This window comes from Dermacentor albipictus, chromosome 2, assembly GCF_038994185.2.
Source record: "Dermacentor albipictus isolate Rhodes 1998 colony chromosome 2, USDA_Dalb.pri_finalv2, whole genome shotgun sequence".
NCBI lineage: Eukaryota > Metazoa > Arthropoda > Arachnida > Ixodida > Ixodidae > Dermacentor > Dermacentor albipictus.
In genome coordinates this window covers 166,243,752-166,268,561 of record NC_091822.1, presented here as the reverse complement: position 1 = coordinate 166,268,561, position 24,810 = coordinate 166,243,752, and the positions used below count along the sequence as shown (strand labels likewise).

Genomic DNA, 24,810 nt, shown 5'->3' with positions numbered 1-24,810 from the left:
AAATGGACAGAGTATGTCGATAGTTGGTACGAGTCTAGAGGGTGACTGCAGAGTTAGTGGCACGGTAAAAACAGGGAAGGCGGAAGTGGCGGAGGAGGCTGCCTTAGCACTGGCAATAGCCTCCACGGAGGCTAACGTTGTAGTAAGAGCCTCCAAGACAGCCATCAAGAACTATGTAAAAGGAGGAATCTTGCCGGAAGCGCTGAGAATTTTAAACAACTTTCGTGAAGATCGCTACATTCACATTATATGGGCACCCGCACACTCCTACCTTCACGGGAACGAAATAGCGCACAACCTGGCTCGAGAACTGACGGGCCGAGCAGGTGACACGCAACAAATACTGGGAACGGAGAGAGACCGGATGACCAGCTTTAACGAGGTTACCAAACACTATAAATTGGGAAGGGCCCATTTCCCCCCGGTACACTCCTCGCTGAGTAGACGGCTAGCGACGGCATGGCGCGTCTTACAAACAGATACATATCCGAACCCGGTGGCCTGCCACCGCTAATACCTGGACCTTTACACGGATAGATGTAGATTCTGTCAAGAAAGGGCGGACCTACAACATGTGGTTTGGCCTTGTCCTCGGACACCCACACAGAATAAAATAAACAAGACCAGATAGCAGTGGGAGACCGCGTTGCTCGGCTGTGCGCGGGAAGACCAACTCGTGGCAATCCAGCACGCCGAAGATGCCGCCAGGGCCCAAGGGCTCGAGGCCGTTGTCTAGGTAGAGAGGCCTAGGTCTCAAACCTGCTGTGCACATATAAAGTTTATTCCTCCTCCTCCTTGAAGAGCGGCACGTGCCCAGTCACACATGCTCAGTTACCAAAATGTCTGCATAAACATTAGCGTTAGCTTTCCATTCATTCAAATATAGGTCTACTTTTCTTTTTTCTTCTTTTAATGTTACCCGAAATGAGTCATCGACCTATATTTGTGATCGAGGAATTTCGACCTACGTTCGTGAACAAAGCTAGCAAAAGTACCGAACTAACTGAGTTCCTCCGTCACGGCCGTCGTAAAGCCAGTCCGGAGATCGTCCAGACTCTGGCCGCAAGGAATGATACATACCGAACGCGCTTGACGACACCGAGGACGACGTCCCGTGGGAGGTCGAGTGGGCCTCCTACGGAGCACCCGGAGAGGACGACTTCTCTGGACATTCCCAACGAGGACGCAGCTTGTGGCATCGACTAGCGAGCTTTGGCAGCCGAGCTTACGGTAAGTTAAGATGAGTCATGTTCAAGTTTTTTTTTTTTTCGTTTTTCGAAGAATGCAGGGGTCTATAGAAACGAATATATATATACATATATAATTAGAATATAGATTTATTTCTCGGCTAGTTGATATACAGAGGTCGACCTATAATTATGTTTAATCTATTTTCGAGTAAATACGGTTTAAATTTTTTGTAGGATATGCCGTGTCTGTCGCTGCAGAGATATAAAAAAAAAGCCCTGTTTGTATCCCCTACGCCAGTCCTGTGTGCACGATCGTGTGAATCAAGATGGTGCATGAAACGCAAGATCCCTGATGAAAATAATTGTGCTACAAACATCTTGGAACACTTCATTGGACCTACACTGCAAGTCCGAATAATGTGCGTAAAGTCTCTTTTTGGTAAATCGAATTTAAATGTAGACGACCAGGTGTGTACTCTCGATATCAGTATCAAGTAGCTGTACTGTTGCTTTCTAGGTATGCTAGACTTTAAATATTTGATGTATCTGATGTTCCCGCAGAGAGTTTGCGCATGGAGTCCACATTCTCTATTTTTCGAGATTTTTCATTGAATAGAATCGGTGGCTGAAGGGGATATTGCATGCTACCTGTTCCAACAGTCTTTTTCTGTAGATTACCTTTGAGACAGACAGTTCTGTTCAACCTCCTCAGATGGTTTTCAGAAAGAGGCAGAAATAACCTGCATAATAAACAGTGATGTTCAGATAGCTATTTGAACAGATTCAATAATTGACTTTTTTCATTATTCGCTTCAGGGCACATTAACGAAGTTGTCTCCGCTGAACAAAAAATACTGAGAGGCCAAACATTGTGTTGTCAGTGCTCTCTCACCCACCTTTCTCACCTTGACAGCAGCAATAAAGACAGTCGTATATGCTGCCCCAGCTGAAATGTTTCCAATGCCTGCTGGATTACTAGGCAGGAAATATCCGCCAGCTGAAACTTTTTGCCATCTGAAATAATCTTTCAGCTGGCAATCGTAATTGTTTCCAGCTGGTAAAAGCACTCATTGCCAGCTGGAAAAATGCTGAATCCCGCCTCAAAAGGTCCACCTACCGACCTGTAAATTGAGCTACACAAAGCAAGAAATGGCGTCTGGAAACAGCAGTGAATCCGCTGGAGTGTTTCCCCATTCTTAAGTAGCAGCACTGGCCAGTTCGAATGACATCCAGTGGCGAGAACAAGTTCCGCTTCAGAATTTACTTTCCGCGCCTACTAATACGTGCTCTATTCTGTTTCCAGCTCGCCCTAGAAATTTTCAACTGCAAGTGCTAAATACACTGAAAATGTGGCTAGAAACCCTGTTGGAAATTGATATGCCATTTTTTTCATGCGGAGCTGTTAGCAGCAACTTAAGGCGCGAGTAAAGGTTGGTAACACTTGAAGTCGTTTAGGGCAAGGTACAGGGACCTGGTGAAAGCGAACAAACCAGAAACGCTATTTGACATCCAGGAGCGATAACCATGCTTATGTTCGCCGAATCGGTCAGCAGAAAGCATTCTTTTTTTTAACGAGAAATGTTGGCGATGGCCACGCGTACACGTACCTCGCCTCTTAGACGTGAGCTCGGCATCGTCCGCTCAAAGCCGTCGTGCAGAATGCGGGTAATGTGCCGTCCTCGCAGCAGCCACTACGTCCTTGTGCGCTACAGCTACACTAAAATACGTAAAGCCGAAGAAAAAAAAAAATAGCGCGACCACCCATAAGAAGAAGGGACGCTTTGGAGCAAGCATCGTTGGTGAGGGCTGCGGGATGCTCCTCAAAGTTGCTTTTCTCGCGATCCCCCTTCTTGGGGCGGCTCGCCGTCGCTCTTGGAGACGCTGCCCGCCGCCGACAGAGCCGCCTCGATCTTGGCGCGGCTCCTGGACCGGCGCACTTTGAGGGAGGGCGCCTTGGTCGGCTCGGTGGTCTGATCGCCGTCCGGCTTGCTCTCCGACGCCTTGGAGTCGCTCGACGTGTCCGACTTGGCGGAGCTCGGGAAGTTGGCGCTGTCCGTGCTCGAGCGCGCCTTCGCCTCAAACGCGACGGGAGTCACGAGGTTGTCCGGCTGGATCGCGACGTCCGTCGCCGAAGCGGCTCTTCTCGCAGGCTTGCTACTCGATTTCTTCTTGGCCCCCGAAAAACCGTCGACGTTGGACGTCAACGGTTGCACGTCGACGGTAGCCTTCGGGGAAGCGTCGGCGGCGCTCGCTTTCTTGGTGTTCGGTGAACCGTCGACGGAGCTGGGCTTCTGGCTCCTAATTGAGCCGACGCCGCTATCCCTCAGCTTCTGGAAAGGGTTGAAGCTGGCTATCTTGAAAACGTCGTCCCGCTTGGCCAACGGCGGTTCCTCGGCTTCGTTCTTCATGTTCGATTCGCCGCCGAGCTGCTGCGCACCAGTGGCGTTGCCTGACGCACCGGCGCTCTGGTCGCTCTGCTTGATCGCTTGCTTCGATTCGGAGTGGCGCAGCGAGAAGCATTTGAAGACGTCGAAGCTCTGCGGCAGCCAGCCACTGCGGAAGGCCAAGGTGGCGCCGTACGAGCCAAGCAGGTGGGTGAGCAGGCCGAGCAGCATGCAGGTGAGCCGGAAGGGAAACTGCTGGCCCAGCTCCTCGTCGTACATCGGGAGCCTGATGGTCACCGGCACGTTCATCGACGGCTCGCCGCACAACCCGCGGAAGACGACGCTGACGAAGAAAGCTGCGAGTGCGCGCGTCAGGCTCAAGATGGATCTGCACTGCTCCTGAGCGCGTACTGAGCTTAGCGGTATATGTCTATTGGCAACCACTAGATGTGTCCAGAACTCGCGCGCGTTATGCAATTGCATAGTAAATACGTCATGAACTGAACGGTACTGCACGCCTGGAAGGTGCGTCAATTAACGATAGTGCATAGTCTCATAACTGGCAAGGATTGAATAAATATGCACGTCGTAGCATCGGAAAACACATGCGAGTACATACATGCATACACACGCACGTGCACACAACGCGTGTTATATAGCACGTAGGCTCGCTTTCGAGAACCCCTTTCTTGCCTCGACTTAGCAGAATGAAGTTCTCACGCACAACTGTAACATAATGGGCTGCTTTAGTCATAGTGGAAAGAAAATAATCTAGGAGGTAGCGTCACGTGAAAATCTTGAAACCTAGTCCTGAAAAGTAAAAAGAAAAGGGGAATAATGAAAACAGAAACCAAGCGCATGAATAAGCCAAGCGGTGTTTTCTAGTCACTCAGAGGGACTGCGCTGGATTCTTCGGCTGCTACGACTGCTGCAGCCATCGGAATTTGTAACAAGCGGATAATCGTGCGGATTCACCGGAGGTAGCGTTGCCATGGCAACGGCAATCACGTTCTCTGGTATCTGGGCCGAGAACCAATCGCACCGAACACTGCTAGCGAGCGGCACGGTACAAAGGCGGCCAGCGGCAATCAAACCTACCTCGAACTACAACTGTACTCGAACCAAGCCGCGCGGCGTGCTTCCCAAGATTCAACGCGCGATGTTGTTGTGCCATTACCACAAGCCCGGATTCCGAATCTGCAAGATGCAGAATCTATCCTGCGAGCGCCCTAATTCTCCCTTCACAAGTCAAGATGCTGAGCCGTCAGGCAGCGGGTCCTGCGGGAGAAGCGGAGAAGCCTCGGCGAGCCGCAAGTTTGGACGTGTCGGCGTGTGCCAGACAGCCCGGCGCCGCACCTCCCTTTGCCTGGAGGTCACCGCGCGCGCGAACTTTGAACCGGGTGGCCAGCGCGGTCGCTCGGACGACCGTCGTGTGCTGACTTTGTATTGGGCCGTTTGAGTGACAATGGTCCTCGGGGATTATAAAAGCAGCGACACGCCGCTCGAAAACAGGATCCGCCAACCCACCGGGAGAGAGTGTCGCTCCCGACTGGGGTGAGATGTGTCACGCGTTTTCGCCGGACGTCGTCGTGCGAGAACAGTCGCGTTTGTTGTGAGCACTCGGCCCCAGTGCCGACCCGTTCATGTCCTGTATGATAACCTGTATATAATGTATAAAGTCCCTTTTGTTATTCTCATCGACGCCAGGCTCGGAGTCTTCGCTACCAACGCTCTGTCACGAAACGGGTGACGAGCGCTACGGGACCACAAAGCCGTAATCGTGGTGCAGCGGTGCAAGTTCGTAACACTGGTGGCACCGGTTGGGTGTCGTAACACTGGTGGCACCGGTTGGAAGTTCGTAACACTGGATGGCAGCTACGGGATTGACCGGCATCAGCTACCTCGGCGCGGTGAGTGCCTGAAGTTTACCTCAAACACCAGACTTTCTCTGACACAGGTTATAGTAGCTTAGGGAAGGATTTGGTGTTGCATTGTGATAACCTTGTGTGTTTCAAGCCTAGTAAGAGTGTTTTGAAAACCAGGGGATGCTGAGGGGGTAAACAGGGCAGTGTGTGAAATACTTGCATATGTCTTACTAGTAGTGTTATAGTAGCGTACGGCAGGTATATTCAAAAAGGGTAAACAGCAGGAGGACAGTGTGAACGATGGAGAAGTACAAGGTGAAGGAACTTCTCGAAATTTGTGAGGAGTTGGGCATTGAGTTGGGCTCAACTAAAAGAAAGAATGCGATCCTTGAGGTCATGAGGACTGGGGACGTAACGGCGGAGGAAGCCGCAGAGGCCTGGGCGGATATCAATGAACGACGGGAAAGGGAGGAAAGGAGAGAACAGGAACGTCGCGAAGAGGAAAAGGAGGAAAGGAGAGAACAGCAACGTCGCGAGGAGGAAAAGAGGGAGAAGGAACGTTGCATGGAGGAAAGGAGAGAGATTCGTGAGCACGAGCTTAAAATGAAAGAGTTGGAGACCCGAAATAGCTCGCCAGCGCCTAGTCTCACTTCTAATGTTCCCAGAATACGCGATCAACTTCCACCCTTTGTCGTCGGAGAGGATATGGCCAAATACCTCGTGAAATTTGAGCACGTGTGCGAACGGAATAGCATTGAGCGATCCCTCTGGGCACAGAATCTGTTAGCGTTGCTTCCTGGGGAGGCATCAGACGTAATAACTTGCTTATCGAAAGAGGCGTTTGAGAGCTACAGTGATGTGAAGGAAGCGCTACTGCGGAAGTACAAATTGTCACCCGAAGCTTTCCGGCAGAGGTTCCGGTATGCAAAAAAGGGTAAGGAGTCGAATGTTGACTTCGCGTTTCGTCTAAAAGCCGACCTGGTGGAATGGCTGAAGGGCGAAGAGGTTTACGACGACCGCGACAAAATTGTCGAATGCATCGCGTTGGAGCAGTTCTACCGTTGCATTGATGAGGATGTCCGGCTCTGGCTGCAAGATAGGCTAAAGGAGGTTAAGCTAAACAAGGCAGCAGAGTTAGCGGAAGAGTATTACACCCGCCGCAGCTTGCACAGCAAGGCAGTGCGCGTAGAAAAAGCTGATAGAAGAGATGGGTTTTACGGGAAGCCCGACGAACGGAAGGAAATCACGCGTCGCGAGTTTCGGGAAGACGAGTCCCTTACCAAAGAAACTGTAAGGGAAGGACAGAATGCATCTCAGAATGATGACGATGGTCCGAAACAGCGAAACGAAATGACGCGTTCTTTTGAAAAACGGAAACCGTTAACCTGCTACAATTGCAAAAAGCAAGGGCACATCGCTGCAAGCTGCCCAGAGAGAATTGCTTTTGCAACGATACAGGAAACTCACAAAAACATACGTCTATTGGAGCCCTATGTGCAGGAAATTAAGGTAAACGGCAAGAAGTGCCGAGCACTGCGGGACTCTGCAGCAACTATGGACGTTGTTCACCCGTCTTTCGTCTCCTCGAGTGATTTTACGGGAGAGTGCGTTAGGATACGGCAAGTGGCCGAGAAGGAGAGTGTCTGTTTACCGATCGCAACGGTTATCATTGAAGGAGAGTTTGGGAAACTTAACACCGAAGCCGCTGTGTCAGCCGCCCTCCCGGAGCAATTTTCCTACCTCTTCTCAAATAGCTCGGAGCAGCTGCTGAGGGATCAGGGCAAATCATTCTTTGCCGACGTGGCGTACATGGCCCCCACGCGATCCAAAGCGCGCCCGCTGTCGAGGGAACTTGACTTAGCGTCGGTGAGCGAAAGGCGGTGCGGCACACGGACCGATCACGGTAACTTGAGTGGCGAGCAGTCACGGGAGAGGCAGAGCTCGGAGGCTGGCCTAGACGAGCGGGTCCTGGAGGTGAGTGGGAGTGACGCGTGCAGTGCTAGCCGCGATAGAGACGCGACGCCGCAATTAGGCGACGCGGGCTCCACACTCGCTCCGGTTTCCGCCAGCTGGCAGGAGCAGGCTGCAGTTGAAAGGGAAACTCGGATTCGCGAACAACAGGAAGATTGTTCACTAGCCGATCTGAGGAAGAGCGTCAAACGGGGAGTGAAAAAAAAGGAGGTTTCATTTGGCAAGGAATCTGGCTTATTGTACCGCCGCTACACGGATAAGCAGGGTCGCAAATATAAGCAGCTTCGGATTCCGCGAAAATATCGCCGGGAAAAATGAATGACCTCATTTGCTTCCTCAGAAGTATGTTTTCGGTCCAAGTGATTTCAAGGGGACCATTCTATTTGTAATTATTATTGCTGATTAATAATTGTTTCTATTTTGTTGAGTTGTTAATTTGAAAACTGGTTGTTTGAGCCTTGTGTACTAGATCGTACACCTGCCTCTTGTTGCAGCGGGAGCAAAAAGAGGGATAGCAATTTAGTTAGGTTGATTTGAATTATGGCCTTGTCTGGTGTTTGACGGGAGACAGAGGGCACTTGTTCGTGTTGGGTGTTGCCTTTTGCCGGTCGGTTTTGCAAGCTGCAGAACGACCAAGCGGGACCAGTGGCGAGAAGCAAGGTCTTAGGAACGACCCGAGCGGAGCTGGTCAAGGTGCCTTGGCGACGACGTGGTGAGCAGAGCTCCTGTCCTGGCGAGTCGGACCTGGGCACGTGAAGTTACCTGGCGTCCCGACACTGGACGTGAACTTGGACGAGCCTGACGAACGTGCGCGCCTGGCATCCGAGCCACGTGGAGGCAGCTCGTCTTCCCGGCGCCTTATCTGAGGGCGGGGATGCTGTTGTGCCATTACCACAAGCCCGGATTCCGAATCTGCAAGATGCAGAATCTATCCTGCGAGCGCCCTAATTCTCCCTTCACAAGTCAAGATGCTGAGCCGTCAGGCAGCGGGTCCTGCGGGAGAAGCGGAGAAGCCTCGGCGAGCCGCACGTTTGGACGTGTCGGCGTGTGCCAGACAGCCCGGCGCCGCACCTCCCTTTGCCTGGAGGTCACCGCGCGCGCGAACTTTGAACCGGGTGGCCAGCGCGGTCGCTGGTTGGACCCCTCGGACGACCGTCGTGTGCTGACTTTGTATTGGGCCGTTTGAGTGACAATGGTCCTCGGGGATTATAAAAGCAGCGACACGCCGCTCGAAAACAGGATCCGCCAACCCACCGGGAGAGAGTGTCGCTCCCGACTGGGGTGAGATGTGTCACGCGTTTTCGCCGGACGTCGTCGTGCGAGAACAGTCGCGTTTGTTGTGAGCACTCGGCCCCAGTGCCGACCCGTTCATGTCCTGTATGATAACCTGTATATAATGTATAAAGTCCCTTTTGTTATTCTCATCGACGCCAGGCTCGGAGTCTTCGCTACCAACGCTCTGTCACGAAACGGGTGACGAGCGCTACGGGACCACAAAGCCGTAATCGTGGTGCAGCGGTGCAAGTTCGTAACACTGGTGGCACCGGTTGGGTGTCGTAACACTGGTGGCACCGGTTGGAAGTTCGTAACAATGTGCACATTTCCCATGATTCCACAGGGAGAGGGAAAGACGTCAGAGGAGGTTGCCTTGCAAAGGCTAGATGCCTTACGATGCATGCTCTCTCATAGACTTTTTTTTTTCTTCGTGGCTTTTGTTAATGCTCATATTACTGCTACTATCATTCTTAAGATACTTCGCATACTTTCCGGTAGTAATGTCTGCGCCTGCCCCTAACCGGTGCACCAAGTTGTCTACTATAGCTTGGGTCACTAGGTATGTACTCGTGGTCGTCACATCGTCCTCATCCAAGCTTCGTCATCCGACTCTCGGCTGTCGTCACGCCTTCGCCGTCGTCCCTTGCCGTGCTTCATCGTCACGCTGACGTCGTACCATCGTGATCGTTTCAGAAACACACTTTCTGCTGCGTTTGCGCCCTGACCTACGAGCCCTTTAACAAAAAGGGATGTCAATCAGGGCCACACTGCCGCTGGTGACGCTGAACTCATGTCGCATTGTCGTCATATGCCGTCGTCGTCACATACGTCACACCGCCTTCGTCGTTCAATCGACGTCATTCATCGCACAGTTTCGTGTAACAGTTTTAGAGACCCGCGCTGCGTTTGGAAGCAAAGAACGACGAAGCCAAGTGGACGCAACGTCACGACCCACTCAATCGCCGCTCTGCAACTGCAACCAGATCAGCTGAGCCGTTCTGCCTTCCGCTGCTGGCGTGAAACGTTGTCCGAAACGAATTGGCATGCCTGCAGCGCAGATGTTTGCACACCACATCGTGGTCCGAGTGGTACGGACGGTAATCGTCCGGCTAAATGTAACCAATCCTTCTACTGGGATGATGATGATGATGACGACGACGACGGTGGTGGTGGTGATGCTGATGATGATGCTGCTGATGATGATAGTGATCTAAAGAAAGGAAGGACGCTTGATTCTACTGGGCGCGGACAAACGCCAAATGGTTTTCCGTCGGTCTCTCAGTCTCGCGCACCATCGAGGTGCGAGGCTTGTAGCGCTGCTGCCGGCATTCCTCGTCGCGTGAGCGTTGTGAGACGCCTGGTTACCTTCCAGGGGCGATGTTACTGCAACAGGTTGCCACGAGTGCGGCGTCGCGCCGGCACGTCGTCTCCTTGTATCGTCAAGACACCGTCTCCGAGGTTAGCCATCATATCCGAGGGAGAATAAATAAAACATTTATTCAAGGAAAATGAGAAGATGCAGGCTTGGCTTACGTGTGTGAGGAACTCGAGCGCGGTGATAAAACTAGCTATCGCTTTCAATTGTTCGCCTTCGGGTGAAACCACCGTTGTAAAAAATAGTGACATGGCGGGGCACTGGTCTCACACGACGGCGGGTCTTTTTCTCGTGTAAATACGGTATTTTGGAGAGCACACTGACATCTCAGTTCCTAGTATACCCAACAGCTTCCTGCGCGCTTCCGACGTAGCGGTCATCTTGGTGTGGCAGGTTATAGCGTTCGCTATCGGGCCTCGGGGCCGCCTCCCGATATTAACGCGACAGCGTTAAGGAGCACGTATCGCAGAAAAGCCGGTGTCGTCGGCATCGGTGTCAGCGTCCGCGGCGTTGGCCGTGAGCGATAAATCCCGGCAGGCACTTTTGATTTAGGTCGTGACACGAGCGGCACACACGACTTGTGGCACGCAGTTGTGCATAAGTCAAAATTTACTTACTTCGCGGTCACGAGATAATCGCTAGAGAATGTAAAGAGCATCATCTATATGCGCTACCTTTAATATTTTCCCCGATCGAGTCTCCTCCAAAGCACTTCAAAATAAAATTTACGTTACGCCAACACATTTGTCGATAGTCCATCATACAATTTCTGACTCACCCAAGACGGCGCCGTATGTGTTGCTATCTTCGAAGTAGAGGACGCAGATCAGCTGCGGGAACAGCAGCACGTAGACTATGTCCGAACAGAGCAGCCACAGCTCGAACACGGAATTCACGGACAGCGCCAGGTAGGTGGCCCAGGACCCGATGGCGAACACCATGACTCGCAACACCAGGGACACCTCGACGTCGGAAGCCTGCAGAAAGCAGTTGGATACTCTCGGAACGGACACCAGAGTGCGCTCTTCGACGTACCTTGTCCTTGACTTTCTCTTGACTTATCTTTACTGGCGCTGTTGCAGCCATGAGCTTATACCAACTCTCCCGGTGAAGGCGAAAAAAAAAAAACGTGTGGCGTGCCTTGCGCGCACCATGACTACGGACGTCTGACTATTCTCAGTTTTTTTTTTTTTCAAGCGCCAAGCTCGCACGGACAGCGACCGCCATTTTAGCATCAATTGCGTGACGTCAGGAAGTGTGGGGCCACCGCTTTGTGTTGTGTGCTCCGAAACAGTTCCGAGAGAGACGCTTTGTTCCGCACGCCCTGGCACCCGAAGAGCGTCGCCGTTGAAGTGTGCCCGCAATTCCTTCACTCGCGTGGTAAAAAAGCAGCGGTGGACCGCCAAGAAACATTTACTAAAATGACGCGTGAAGGCTACGACGCATTTCCAGCACCTGCAATCGCTTTTGGTGCTTGCAGTATACAAAAGCGTGGCCTTTGAGATCGGCTTCCGTTACATCACGAGGCAGACGTTTCCGGGGCTTCGTTTTAAAGGGACACTAAAGGTTACCAGAAAGTCAAGTTAAAGTGGTAGAGCAATGTTCTAGAACGTCTAAGGCGTCAATATAATCGCGAACAGAGCTTTAGTAACCGAGAAATTGAGGTAAATGCATGACACGATTTGAGACCCCCCAGCGACATTCCGGTACTAAACCGATGACGAAAGGTCTCCCCGTAATTTATGTTACTAATACTCAACTACTCGTATTAAAAATATCATTTCATTCGATTATAAGACGGAAGAAAATGCTACTTGTCTACGTCTACTCGATTCTAACAAAAAATAAGATTTTGACGTTACCCTTCAGTAGTATGGGTGGTCGAAAGGTTTCGTTTTCGCTCGACTCTGCGCGCACGACTCTGCGCCGCGCACGCTTTGGAGTTTCAGTACTTTCGTTATCGCGTCGTGCTGTGAGGGTTCTGCTGGCTCGCGAAACTTTCATTTGGAACAAGCAGCGAGAATGCCACGTCCATGTGATGTCGTGGGAAGCCCTCGTTGCTTTCCCGCTCCGGAGAGCCGGTGTCGAGGCCGCCGTCGTAGTACGCAACGACGCCGGCAGTGCGAGCCCTCAACAGTAGGTCGCGCTCGTCCGTGCTCAAATCGCTGAAGTTGAGCCCACCATCGCGAGCCAATTTGCCGGTGTCAGGGTCCATTGCGACGAGCGTCGAAGTTTGCGTCATAGAATGAAGTACCAGCTTATGGGCGTCTTGCGCTGGAGCTTGAGGTATAGTAGCGGCGCCTGGTGGCGGTGCGGGAAACGACATCTGGGTCGGCTGTGGCGAAGCACGTTTCTAGGCCGAGCTTTGCGTCGATTCGCACTTTTTATGCCCTGTTGCGAGTGCGGAAAGGCTCGCCACTTCTCACAGACCACGCCGACTTCTTGGCTCTGTTTCTGGCCGCGCGTTTGCGTTTTGCGCAGAAAATCCGTAGCGCCGTCTGCGGACGCCGTTCTACTCACCGATGGCGCAACGTCACTATGAGACCATGATGTCAGTTCTCCTCGATCGGAGGGCGGGCGATTTGAACTGCGCTAGAGGTACGCGGACGCTTCAGAACGCATTTTCTCTTAAAATAAGTCTCTCCTTGCCACGAAACAAGCGTTTCGAGGTTTCTGTGATGGTATTTCAACAGTCCACGTTGACTTAATAGTAACCTTTAGTGTCCCTTTAATTCGTCACCACTCTGTACGGTTCGAACACGACTTTTCTACTGCACTGAATGCGCTCAAATCTTGCGAGCTTGGTGTGAGACGTCTACGGTTTAAAGTGCGATGCATAATTTAAGCTCGAAACAATGGTGTTATTAATAAAGGAGAAACGAGACATCCACCCAATCGTAGCAATTGCTACAAAGGAAACGCATAAGGGCTCCTCGAAAGAAAAGCCTCACAGTTGAAGAAAAATTCGCCCTGGTCCGCGACTCGAATCCGGGACCACCGCCTTTCCGGGGCAGCCGCTCTACCATCTGAGCTAACCAGGCGGCTAGCAGATGGCAGGGCGAAGTCGAGTTTATCGACAACTCGAAGCAAAGGCAAGTGTTTTTAGGGTGTTATGCATGCCGCCACCGTATATAGTTGAACCGCAGGTGGACAACATTAATTCTGAGAATTCAACTACGGCGTCACTCATATCGCACTGTGCCTTTTCGCGGCGTTAAAACGCCACAAAATTTTAGTCATAGTTAAGGAGTACTGACATAATATTTTCAATTATTAATTTCTTGCGTTATATGAAGGTTCTGGACCCCTAAGCCCTAAGAAGAACAGCGACAAGCCTGAGAGGCACCGCTAACAATTTGATACAGTAGCTTTTCTATAGCCTGTTGCGGTTTTATTTCACGGGATCATACTATGTCGTGTCGTCACGACACAGTTATGTGGTCACGTGGGAGCAGGACATTGCGACGTTCTGGCCTTCGCTTCGTCATCCTATAGCTCGGTCGTCCGCCATGCTGCCACACTGGCTCTGACACGAAATAGCAGCGCACGAAGCCACCTAGCGAGTGTCAAAACGTCGCAATGCCCTGCTCCCACGTGACCACATGCTGTACCGTGACGCCACAACACAGTTACACGTGTGGCACCTGATGTGCTCTTACAGCATGCATCACAGAGTCTCACACAATTGCTAGGTGGAACTGTGGCGCTAGTGTCCACGGCGACTGCAAGCAGGGCAAGCTAGTTCAGCCAGCTTGGGAATGATGGGTAGTGAATGGATTTGCCTAAACTTCGTCCTTCTAGCGTTAAATAGTTTCGTGACTTTGCAAAGTGATCGTTCTTAAGGAAGTACTGAGTCATAAATATATAAATAAATACTAATGAAATTATTCGACGGCTGGATTCGAACCTCTGGCACAGAAGCCCGATAGTGAAACCATTACGCCACGGACCCACGCACCAGCGGAGCCACTGCAATCACTAACGATTATACGTGCTTTCAGAGCTCTTACTAAGCGGGTCGTTGCAATATGGCTCATACCGGAAAAAATCGGCGACTAGTCGGGCGAGAGAAAATTTCATTATCAGGAATCCTTCATACCCCCGTAAGCAAGCAAAGATGCAATGGCTGAACATGAATGAAGAAACGAAAGAAACAAATAACGAGCGACTTGTCGCGTACACGCGAGAAATTTACCCTCGGGCAGTTGAGACAAAGCATGACATCGTATTTCAATGGTTGTCAAGTCATTGTGGCATCCTTGGAAACGAGCAGGCAGACACGGCCACTCGATCTTCACATGCCAGTGCAGATTGCGTTGCTATCCCGCTATCAAGAACAGGCGCAGCGGAAAGCTCCGTGCGCTTGATCGCGAGCTTACCTTGGCCCAATGGAATTCGGCAGGCGTTAGAAACTAGCGCCTTTCTTCCCTAGATCCTGATCTGAAGCTCCGAATTCCACATGGCTTACCACAACGGGAGGTATAACTCTCATCTGTCGCCTATGGCTTGGGGTATCTTTTACCTATGCGTACTCTTACTTCATCGGAATGGCCGCAAGTCCAGATTGCGAAGTTCGCGGGAGCAAAGGGACGATAGCGCACCTTATGTGTGGTTGGTGTCGTTTCAGTGCACAAATGCAAGCCTCAGCACCACGCTCGACAGGATTTACAACCGTCCCCTTACGGAAGGCAAATTCTTGGACCTGGTCCCAGATGACGTCGGCATGAACTTCTTTAAAAGCGCTATAATGTGCTTTTTTAAAGGAAACATGACTCATTGAAAAACTACGGTATGTGCAAATTGAATCTTTCCTTTTTTTATTTTTTAAGCTTCTCTTGCTTTATCTTTTCTGCTCCTTACCTCATGCTCCTGTGTGGAGTAGCCAACCGGACCAGTGGCGTAGCTAGGTCGTCTGGCACTCGGGGCCCATAGGTCTTCTGTCACCCCTCTCCCCGGTTGTAGCCGGCGGAAAGAGGGGTGTCTTCAGACGTATATGACAGCTCCCCCCCCCCCACCCCTCACTGGCCCCTTGCACCCAGGGCCCACGGCCCCCCGGCCCCCCCTGTTGCTACGCCACTGAACCGGACCCTTATTCTAGTTAACCTCTCTTCCTTTCACGTCTTGTTTTCCTTCCTTTAGGCCTTTTCAGTCTACAATAAATTAAATTAAATTCACAACGTCGCGCTGCCATACCGGAGCTTCGGTTTCGGCACCAAATGCAAGAAACGGAACTGCAGCCTTCATTTGTTCGTCCAAGTCAATCTCTTAGCGTGAAAAGACAAGTAGAGTTATGGTAGAATAGTGTACATAAGCCAAGAAGGTTAGAAAACGATTTCTTGGGTCTAAGCTAATTAAGCGTCTAGTGATACGAGCGAAACTGATTTAGTGCCATCTTAAGCAAAGTATTTCTAGAGCCGCATACGATACCAGGGGTCGAACGATGGACTGGTAGACGTTCTTGGTGATCATGGAGGAGGCACTGAGCATGGAAGAGTCCGCCGACGACATGATCGCAGCCGTGATGCCTATCAGGCCCATCAGGGAGACCAAGCCGGTGGTCAGGTAGCGTATGGAATACGGCAGTACCCTCACGATGTCCTTGTCGCGCAAATAGTGCGGACCCGGATAGCCGGCCGCCGTAAAGTCTGAAAGGGTGAAGAAAAAAAAAAGCGCGTTCCCTGGGCCCATATACACGTTAAAGATTAACGCTAAAACTGTTAGTAAAATTTTGTTTTTTTTTTGGTGCGCGACGACAGAGACAGGAATATAGAACACGTTCTATACCCTTCTCTCTCTCTCTCTCTCTCTCTCTCTCTCTCTCTCTCTCTCTCCCTCTCTGTCGCCGTGTTTCGAAAAATATTCAGCACGAGAACCGACCAACTAGTACGCGTGTGTGAATTTTTTTAGACTGTGGCGCGCAAAATCAGTGATGAAGATGAGCCACAATAAACGGGAGTACGTTTTTAGTGAGCAAAAGACCCTAGCTGACGGTCATTCCTCGGCGGATCAATCAATCAATCAATCAATCAATCAATCAATCAATCAATCAATCAATCAATCAATCAATCAATCAATCAATCAAACACTTACTTGATTGATTACTTTATTCATTGATTAATTGATTAATTAGAACTTATTATGGGGACTTGGGTCACATCACAAGTATTTAGTATGCAGAAGGAGGTCCCCTAGTGAAAGACTGTATCGGCACATCCTGTACAAGAACAGTTATGATAGTTAACAAATCTCTAGGCCACCTCGCGCCGGCAGCGAGAAATCCGAGCCACGTGCCCGCTTAGCTTCCTGTCCCTAGCCAGCCGCCGTCCTCCTCACCTTCCTCGACGTCGATACCGCTACAAGACCAAATCAAACACTGCCAATAGCGAATCGGGTCAAATCGAATCTCAAATACTTTTCGAAAAGTTTTCGACTAATGCCCTTTTCTGCAATAATATTGATACGCACGTTCATTGAAATGGTCGGAACGCAGCCGTCTCGACGAAGACGTCGACGAGGAAGACGCGCACGCTGTTGGCTAGACTGGCCAGAGTTGCAGTCCGCTGTGTAAATACACTGTGTACAGTCTTCCGTGTCATCAGTGCTCCATTCGCGTAACAATATGAAACATTGTTAACGTCACAGTATTCGTTATATTAGCAAGTTCCTGTCATTATATTTCACATTATCAGTACGCTTCATCAAAAGCTGGAATGGAGCGTTATGAAGAAATAATAAGATTAAAAGGAAGTCATGAGCAGGTTAGACCTTAAAAACGCGCGCTGACTGCAGCGATGGCAGAGAGGGAAAAAAAATATTCTCTATAGTTACAAATGTCGCTGTGGATGGTGCCACTATTGAGAAAAAATCCAAAAAGAAAACACACGGTTGTCGCACGGATAAAGAGTACCAAACAATACCCATTGCTAAATGTCATGCATGAACGAAATTTGAGCGCTAATGATTGCAGTTTAGCTGGGAAAGTTTGGCCGCTCGCGACGCAGCGTGGTCACTCACGTAGGTTCCCTTTCCTTACGTCCTAGTGGGACAGGGGTGAAGTTTGTTTTATTTTTGCTTCAGTTTCGTAATCGATCACACACACAGCTGACAATAAGAAGTATTCGAAAACTATTCGAAATAGATTCGTGTTGAACCTATAGCGACTTTGGGGTGTGTGTGTGTGTAGGGGGGGGGGTGTATTGGAAACTAGGTCACAGGCTGTCACTCGTAAATGTTGCTTATATATTCGCTTTTGACTACCATACCCAAAGTTACTGCCCGGTGTGGGGATGCGCGACTCTCACGCGCCCCCTGATATATGTTGGTTTTCCCGAACGGCTCGCGTGGCCTGGCGCCCGCGGCGGTCGGAGTGGTTGAGGCGCAGTGCGGGGGAGGGCGCGAGTGTTGCGCTGCTAACGCCGCCGACAGGCGGGGTTACTCGGGCGCCGAGAGACAAGGCGCTCTCTCGATTTCGGGACAGCAAGCGGTACGGACGTGCCGTGCCGCGCGTGCGCCGACCCATGCTTCTGCGAGACCGTCTCGCGTGGCCGCCTTGGAATGCGCCACCGTTCGCGTGACAGTACGCGCGAACGAGCAGGCGTTGGGATCCAGCCTGGGGCGAACATATTCGCTCGCTATCCGGTCGCGGTGAGTCGGACTTCTAGATTTATCGCGCGCCCATCGGCATGTTTTGTGGATAGCAACTCGGCTAGCAGGCATTGATCTATGAAAGGTGCAATAAATGCCCTTGTGATTGTTTGCACTACTGTGTTGTCGTTCCTTTGTCCCAAGAGCACGGAGGAGAGCGCACAACGGCTAGGCCAGAGAGCTGCACAGCATGCGCATCGGTACCACCTGCACGCCAAGCTGCACTTACTCGCGCTTTTGGCCACTGCGCTGATCGCTGCAGGCGGGACGGCCAGCGCGATGCAACCCACGGCGGCCAAGTACGAGAGCATCCGGGCATGGAAGTCGGTCTCGCAGCTTAGCACGCGCTGGAAGTACACCTGCGTCAAACATCGTTGCGCGAGTCATCTCCGCCGCATTTGCACTCGTGCGCACGGACTGACGCTCAGCCGAGGCCTCGCGCAGTGCTTGCGCATCAGTTTCGGCGGAGCGTCAATTTGTTAATCTGCTAAACCCTCAACTACAATAGTACTATATAAAGCTCGTGAGACAAGCCCAAGTACTGCTTAGGGCTAAATTCACTTTTCGCACCCAACAAACAAACAAACAAATACGAGCATGAAAGTATGGAGGAAAGAGTTTTGTTCTCGTGGTGATACAACACGGGGAGGGGGGAAAGGAGGGGGGGGGTGCGTTGCTCGAGTATGTCGCAGTGGACGGGTTTGGAAGCCCGGCCTCGAGGACGTTTGGAAGTTCAGCCTTCGGGGACGAAATGTTTCCTCCGCGTTTCTCTGCGGACAACCACTGCAGGATAGTACATAATGCTAATAGATAGGCTAGAATCAGGTAAAAAAAAAAAATATGCACATCTGACGCACGCGTCGGTATCTATGTAAAAGGAAACTTTCGGGAAACGGTTGACTAAATGCGATGCGCGCAAGTTTCTTTATTGTCATCTGTACAACGTGTAATCCTACGCAACGTTTATGCGCCGCACAGGTCACCGATTTACGTCACGTAGCGTCTTATGTATAATGGGTATACGTACGCCGTTCGCAATCTAAGCCGGAATGTAAACAGCCGTTCATGCGAATGCACTGTGAGAAGTCCAAGTAGGGATGTCACAAGGACATCATGTTTGATGTTTGCCGAGAAAAAAAAAAGGTGAGCAGAGGTGCACACATGCAAAGAGAAGTGCTACGCGAAAAGATGTGGTGGTACGGTTGACTGGTGGTTATAGCGTCAAGATCTTGTGCTGGGAGAACCCGAGGTTCGATCCCACGATCGTACACTTAGTTATTCTCATTTTTCCGTATGCGAGCTATTCGGGCAAGAAAGTAGCAGCCATGTGGTAAGCTAGAGTCCGAGGAGAGGGTTTGCAAAAGAAAACTCCGCTTTAAGAAAGCACGCGAATAACAAAGCACGTACGCCAAAGAGGCGAGAAGTACAACGTAACGTCAATAACGCCAGGTCTGACGCTACGAGAAGACTTCAGCATCAAATTAGGATACCTCACGAGTGTCTCCGATCGTTCATGCAAGCTGACTGCGATCATTTGACTTGCGAAAAGAGGGTGGCAGAGTTTCTACAGCTTCGAAAAATGTGTCAGTACTTCTCTCAGGCGCGGGGCTCTGGGCATTAGATCTCGAGCCACTGCAGGAATCTGGCGTCCATCTCACAAGACATTTGCAGGCTGTCGAAGGTACGAGATGCACACAGCCAATATCCTTGCGCAGCGGGATGTAGTTCCAGGCGCAACTGTCTAATTAATTGCAGTATTAGATAATTAGTTTTTGCTTAGTACTTGATGCATTACAGCGTTACGTGACATGTTAGGACCGTTGCGCATGCACATCGTATACCGCGAATTCCGCAGCAGCCGAGCAGACGACGTGGCGCGGATGAACACATGTCGAGGGGGGCATTCGGCCTTCCTATTGGCTAAGAAGTCCTGCAGCTTCCACAATGCCGCAAACGACTTGCGAGATGGAGTACATGCATACGTTTACGCAAAATCGGTTCGTGATGCTAGCAATCGGGCTTGCAGATCTGCTAAGAAAATGTCGAGTGCACCTTTCTTGACAGCGAGTCCAGTTTGTATCACTCGTTTGCATTGATTGCTCAAGCAACACAGAAAGCAATAGCCACAAAACACGTTTCCCGGTGGTTTTGGTGCTTCTAATTACCTGCCACGGAATACCTCCGAGCGCGGTCATCAGGAAGGCGTCGAAATGCTGGCTCACGCCGCTAGAGTCGATGGTGCCGACCCAGTCGCTGTGCGGAGGCCCCATCACTCCGACGGCGTGGTTGCTTAAGCAGAAGGGCACGCAAATCCACTGCACGAAAAGCGTTCACTAGTGAGAAAAAGTGTGCAAGACGAGGAGATGGTGGGGCCTGTAGGCGCTCCCCACTATGTAGAAGCCTAAAACGAAAAACAGAAAAAAAAGAATGCAATAACAGCAGATTTAAAGATGCACACACACACAACGTATAGAGCAAACGTTCCCGAGCAGTTCCCAAAATCTAAGTGTTAATAAAAATATGGAAATTGCGCCACACGTTGGTGGCAAACGCAGCGCTTGCTAACACGCGCACAAGAGCCGCGGGAACGCGGTAACAAAAATTTAAGATGAAAGCACCAATATGTGCAAATACAGAAAAAGAAATACATCCAGAAATACAACGTTTTCGCGTGATTAAAGTTACAACAATGTGATTAAGTTACTGAAACATTGTAGATTCTTAAAAAAAAAACTGCATTAACGCTCGTGCTGCACAGTGTTGCATTTTTTCTTATGGTCATGCACGCATTATTTCACCTATAGTGGTGACTTCGCGGAAAGCTCTAACGGTGAGTATCAATCTTTGCAGTATAGATGTTCTATGTCTTCTTCAGCCTCTTCACAAGAGTACACGACGCTATCAGTTTTCTCTATATTTTAGAAGCTTGTATCCAAAGCCTATAATGTAGCCTGTAAGCCTATAAGTCTATAGTGAAGCCTATAATGAAGCCAGTAATGCCGCAGTGGCTTCTCATCCATTGCAATATGTCATGAAGGAGAGTCTTTGCCGCAATGTTACCTCTCTGTACTTCATGTATTAACGTTTTGCTTAGTATAACCATTTTGCATAGTATAACCATGCATTTATTTTAAGCACAACAATGAAGCTTGCGAATCGTCAGTATTAATCCTCGAAATGATCCCGGTTGTCAACATATGAAGCGTACCGTGTTGAGCTGTGCCGTCGTAGATATTAAAGGGTTCATGAAATGGTCTGAACATTTGTTTTAGGCGCGTAAGGTACAGCTACAGTAAAACATTCGTGCCACAATTTTAAACGAACATTCTCACATTAAGACAGCTACGGACTATTACAAGTTATCTTCCTCCCTAGCCATGATTTTCCTCCTGAACTCGTTCACCGACCGATCAGGGCTAAGCTCCACCTTCTCTAGCTCTCCGTCATGATATGACGCTGTCTAGCCTACTCCCGGTGTCGAAGCCAGCACACGAAGCCTCTCCAACCTCTCCGCTTGCGCATGGCCGTCGATCCCCAGCGAGAGCTATCCATGCACCAGGCGTTGCGAGCGTCCTGTCACGGTAAACGCAGGCGAGCTGGGAGTTTTGACGTATGGGTGGAGGCCTAAACGTGAGCGGCCTAAGAACGTCCTGCACGGTGCAGCCATCTGGTGGCGCAGAGCTTAACCAGCCAACCACAGAGCTAATATTGCTATAACCAACTGAAAATAATTTTGAACATTTAAAATGAGAACGAGTCCACGATTACGCTGCCGCCGAAAATTTACAGCAATAAAGTAGCATTATTGCTATATTAACTTTGCGTTTGTCTGGTTGAGCTCTGCCACTGCGTCACCGGGTGGCTGCACCCTACGAACCGCTCACGTTCGCGCCTCCACCCATCCGGCAAAACGCCCAGTCCACCTGCATTTACCAAAATTCTGGACGAACTAGAACTCTCTATTGTGGTAGTAATACTCCGGCGTGAAGTGACGGCCGCAAACGCGTAAATGCTGGCGCCGATCCGATACTGACAGCCCATGGGCTGCAGCCGCTCCGCTCTCCTGTTGCCTTCCAGAGGCACACGATGCCGCAGCTTGACATCGCTATAGGTTTGCAGCCCACAGGGCAACAAGGGCGAGTCAGGGTCCTCGCGAAAAGAAACCTCGAGACCAACACTGACAGCGCAGCTTGCATCAACACGGAGCACGTTGTAATACAAACAGATGGCTATGGTTGTTAGGCGGAAGTGCTTGAGCTGCAACGTTATATTGTTCCTGTGTATTTCCTTCATTATAGTTTTTACAGAAATGAATAACCACCCAACGCGACGTGGGTAGCCAACCAGATAGTTCGTCCGAGAGACGTCACGTGCATCCGCCATACGTAGGTGGTAACGGGGCGGATGAAGTCTGGGGAGCGGCATCGCGGCGATTGGTAGAGATGTACATTTTGAAGACTTTATAATAAATTACACGCTCTACGCGGCGGACCGCTTAAATGTGTCATTTGTTTTTATCTGAAGGGCGTATACCTTAACGACCGAGTACGTTTCTACAAAATCGTCAAAATCGCTTCGGGCCTCTTTATGTGGCGCAACCTAAATGTTATTCGCTTTTGATGTGCCGATACGCCGACCTTTAAAGCTTCCATTTTTGCATAAACCATCTGTGTGTATACTTGAATACAATCTCGGTTGTATATGTGCCACAACGTTAATCGTTTGATCGCAATTGCAGGTTAGATCGGGAACGGAAGTAGCGATGTCTGCAATTGGGAGTAGGCATTGCGGATACGAAACGGTCACAGGCCAATCATTCATAAACTGGTAGAAAGTTTCTGCAATGTACTTCATGGCAGTGGGCCACGTTTCGATCCTGAGTGGCTTGACAAAGAGGGTTATTGGCATGTTGAGTGGCCGAACGAAAATAGCGGCAACATGCTTCAACAAACCTTAAGAGTATGCAAAGGTGGCTGGCGAGACTCGGTAATCACCAAAGCGCCGGCACATGCCCGAAATACACCTAGACATTCTCAGAGGATTCTGGCGAGTAGTCGTAACAGAGTTTCTTATAAAGTATGTGATGGCCCACGATACCCATGAAAAAAGCTTCGTTTTAAACCCCCGCTCTTGGGATATCCGCATGATTTTTTTTTCTTGGCTACAATCTAAAGGGCTGCCACCCGATACGCCGCTCCACTTGCCAGGCAGGCGGTCGTGATGACAAGCTGGAGGACGTCGGTGTGTGTGACCACGTAGACGCCGCCCAGTGATGTGTAGAAGAACACCACCAGAGCGGAGGCCAGTATGAAGAAGCGTGTGTCCACCTCTATGATAGCGCCGGCGGTGTCACCTGAAAGAAAAAGATTTTGCGTCTCCGCTGGCACTTAGACATGGAAGCTACATAGACCAAAAATTTAGGTTGCAGACCCTCACGAGACTACGGGAGCGCCACTGTCAAGCATTGTGTATGGAATGAGCTGTCGATTCGATGCGTCTGGCGAGGCTCTGCGTAACGATACGGCATCCACAGCGGGCTAGACGAAGTCGTGGTGAAGAAAAGGAATTTTGATGTTAGAACTCACTTTTTAACTGCCCCTGTCGATAAGTAACCTTGCGTCAGTGTGTACCTTTCTTTCCGGGCACAAAGATCACATTTCTCACTCATTGGGTAACGGCTTGACGTACGATATTTCTATGTCCGCATTTGCGCCAGAAAAAGGAATCTACATTAATTACATTCGCGAAGCCTTAAAGCATGACGTGCCTATCAATCGGACAACGCGCCTCTCGCTGTTTCATCTCAGAGGCTATTCTGGGAGTGCTGGCTTTTACCGTAATGTGGGGTAGTGTTTAAATGAATCATGACAGAGTGCAGTCATAACCGCTCGCTCGCGCGGGTGGCCAGAGTGTTTTGTGGCCGTAACATAAGAAGCGCTGATCGTACGGTCATCTCGCACGTTATCACGGCAACATAGCCGAATCGGGGAGCGCTTTAGCCGAAATAGATATTTATATCTGGCTCCCTTACGTTACGCAATACATTATTAACGCAGGTGGCCAGACTAGCCAGACGCACCAAGCGCTGCCAAGATGGCGGCAGTCCAGAAGACTTCGCCGATAACGGCTGGGAAGCACAGCAGTAGCGCCATCCACCGGCCGTAGCGGTGCTGGAACGGGTCCAGCATGGTCAACGGCTTGGTCGCGCGCATCTTGCTCGAGAAGAAAGTGCCGCCTGCGATCAGTGACGTGTGCCCACACCGTCAAAGCTGTCGTTATGTTGCACGGCTAGTATACGGTAGTTGCACAGCGTCATCTCCAGAAGCATGGCGAAATGACAGGGCGTGATTGTACGGCGTCTGTGACACCGCACGAGCGATTACTGCTGCGTACAGCTGCGGAGGAGCTACGCGAGATCATGACGCCATGGCCAACCTCTGCAAACCAACTTATACAGACGCTTTTCGCCACGCTCCCGTGCGCGCCGCCATGTTTGTGCACGTGGTGACGCATCCATCGCTTGCCTTAGCCTTGCTCCGCTGCCTATACGTTGGCAACGGCAGCGCACGACGCCGGTGCGGCGCAGCAAGTCGCTCTTTCGGCGTTTGTCGCGGACAGCAACGGCGTGAATGACAGGAAACTTCAGAAGACACGTAAATGTCGCATATCCATTCCTCCGAGCTCATTACGACTCGTAATATGGTGCGCTATAGCTTTGCCGCGCGGTGCGTGTAGCAGAATGCAGGACCAGAAATAGTTTTCTAAGACAGAGTGGTACGCATACTTTCAGCAGCTGTATTACGTCAGTATTACTGTCATTCACACATCGTTTTTTTTTATTTATTTACTGTCAATGGGCTTGGAAGCCACAGGTTTTAATGTTTTTGGTTCAGTAACGAATTTTTTTTGGTGCTATCAATATTTATTTTCTATGCAATCCCTCGCTAACGAGTCAGTTGCGCCAGATTTGCTTACACCGCGCTTTGAGCCTAAAACATCCATGCTTTTAAGTTTTGTATAGTAGTTTACAGAAAAGACGCAATATCGTTCGTCACTCGGTTGCGTTGCGGCTCGTGACGAAACATTAAGCTCACGGAGCATTCTTA

At 50.4% G+C, this 24,810-nt stretch overlaps 1 protein-coding gene across 2 annotated transcripts in view; it reads right to left on the bottom strand.

Moving 5' to 3' along the window:
* Window positions 1–1,280: 1,280 nt before the first annotated feature.
* The window catches only part of LOC139056276 (high-affinity choline transporter 1-like), a 28,491-nt gene continuing 4,961 nt past the window's right edge, over window positions 1,281–24,810 (bottom strand). Inside the window, exons 3-9 of one of the 2 annotated variants that reach the window (XM_070534373.1) lie at window positions 23,784–23,939; window positions 22,909–23,057; window positions 19,870–20,019; window positions 17,934–18,063; window positions 15,488–15,705; window positions 10,839–11,037; window positions 1,281–3,930 (exon numbers count right to left, since the gene is read on the bottom strand). In XM_070534373.1, coding sequence (XP_070390474.1) covers window positions 3,011–3,930; window positions 10,839–11,037; window positions 15,488–15,705; window positions 17,934–18,063; window positions 19,870–20,019; window positions 22,909–23,057; window positions 23,784–23,939 — 1,922 coding nt within the window. In that variant the 3' untranslated portion in view covers window positions 1,281–3,010. The remainder of the gene's footprint in view (window positions 3,931–10,838; window positions 11,038–15,487; window positions 15,706–17,933; window positions 18,064–19,869; window positions 20,020–22,908; window positions 23,058–23,783; window positions 23,940–24,810) is intronic. The other variant, XM_070534374.1, reaches the window with a different exon arrangement.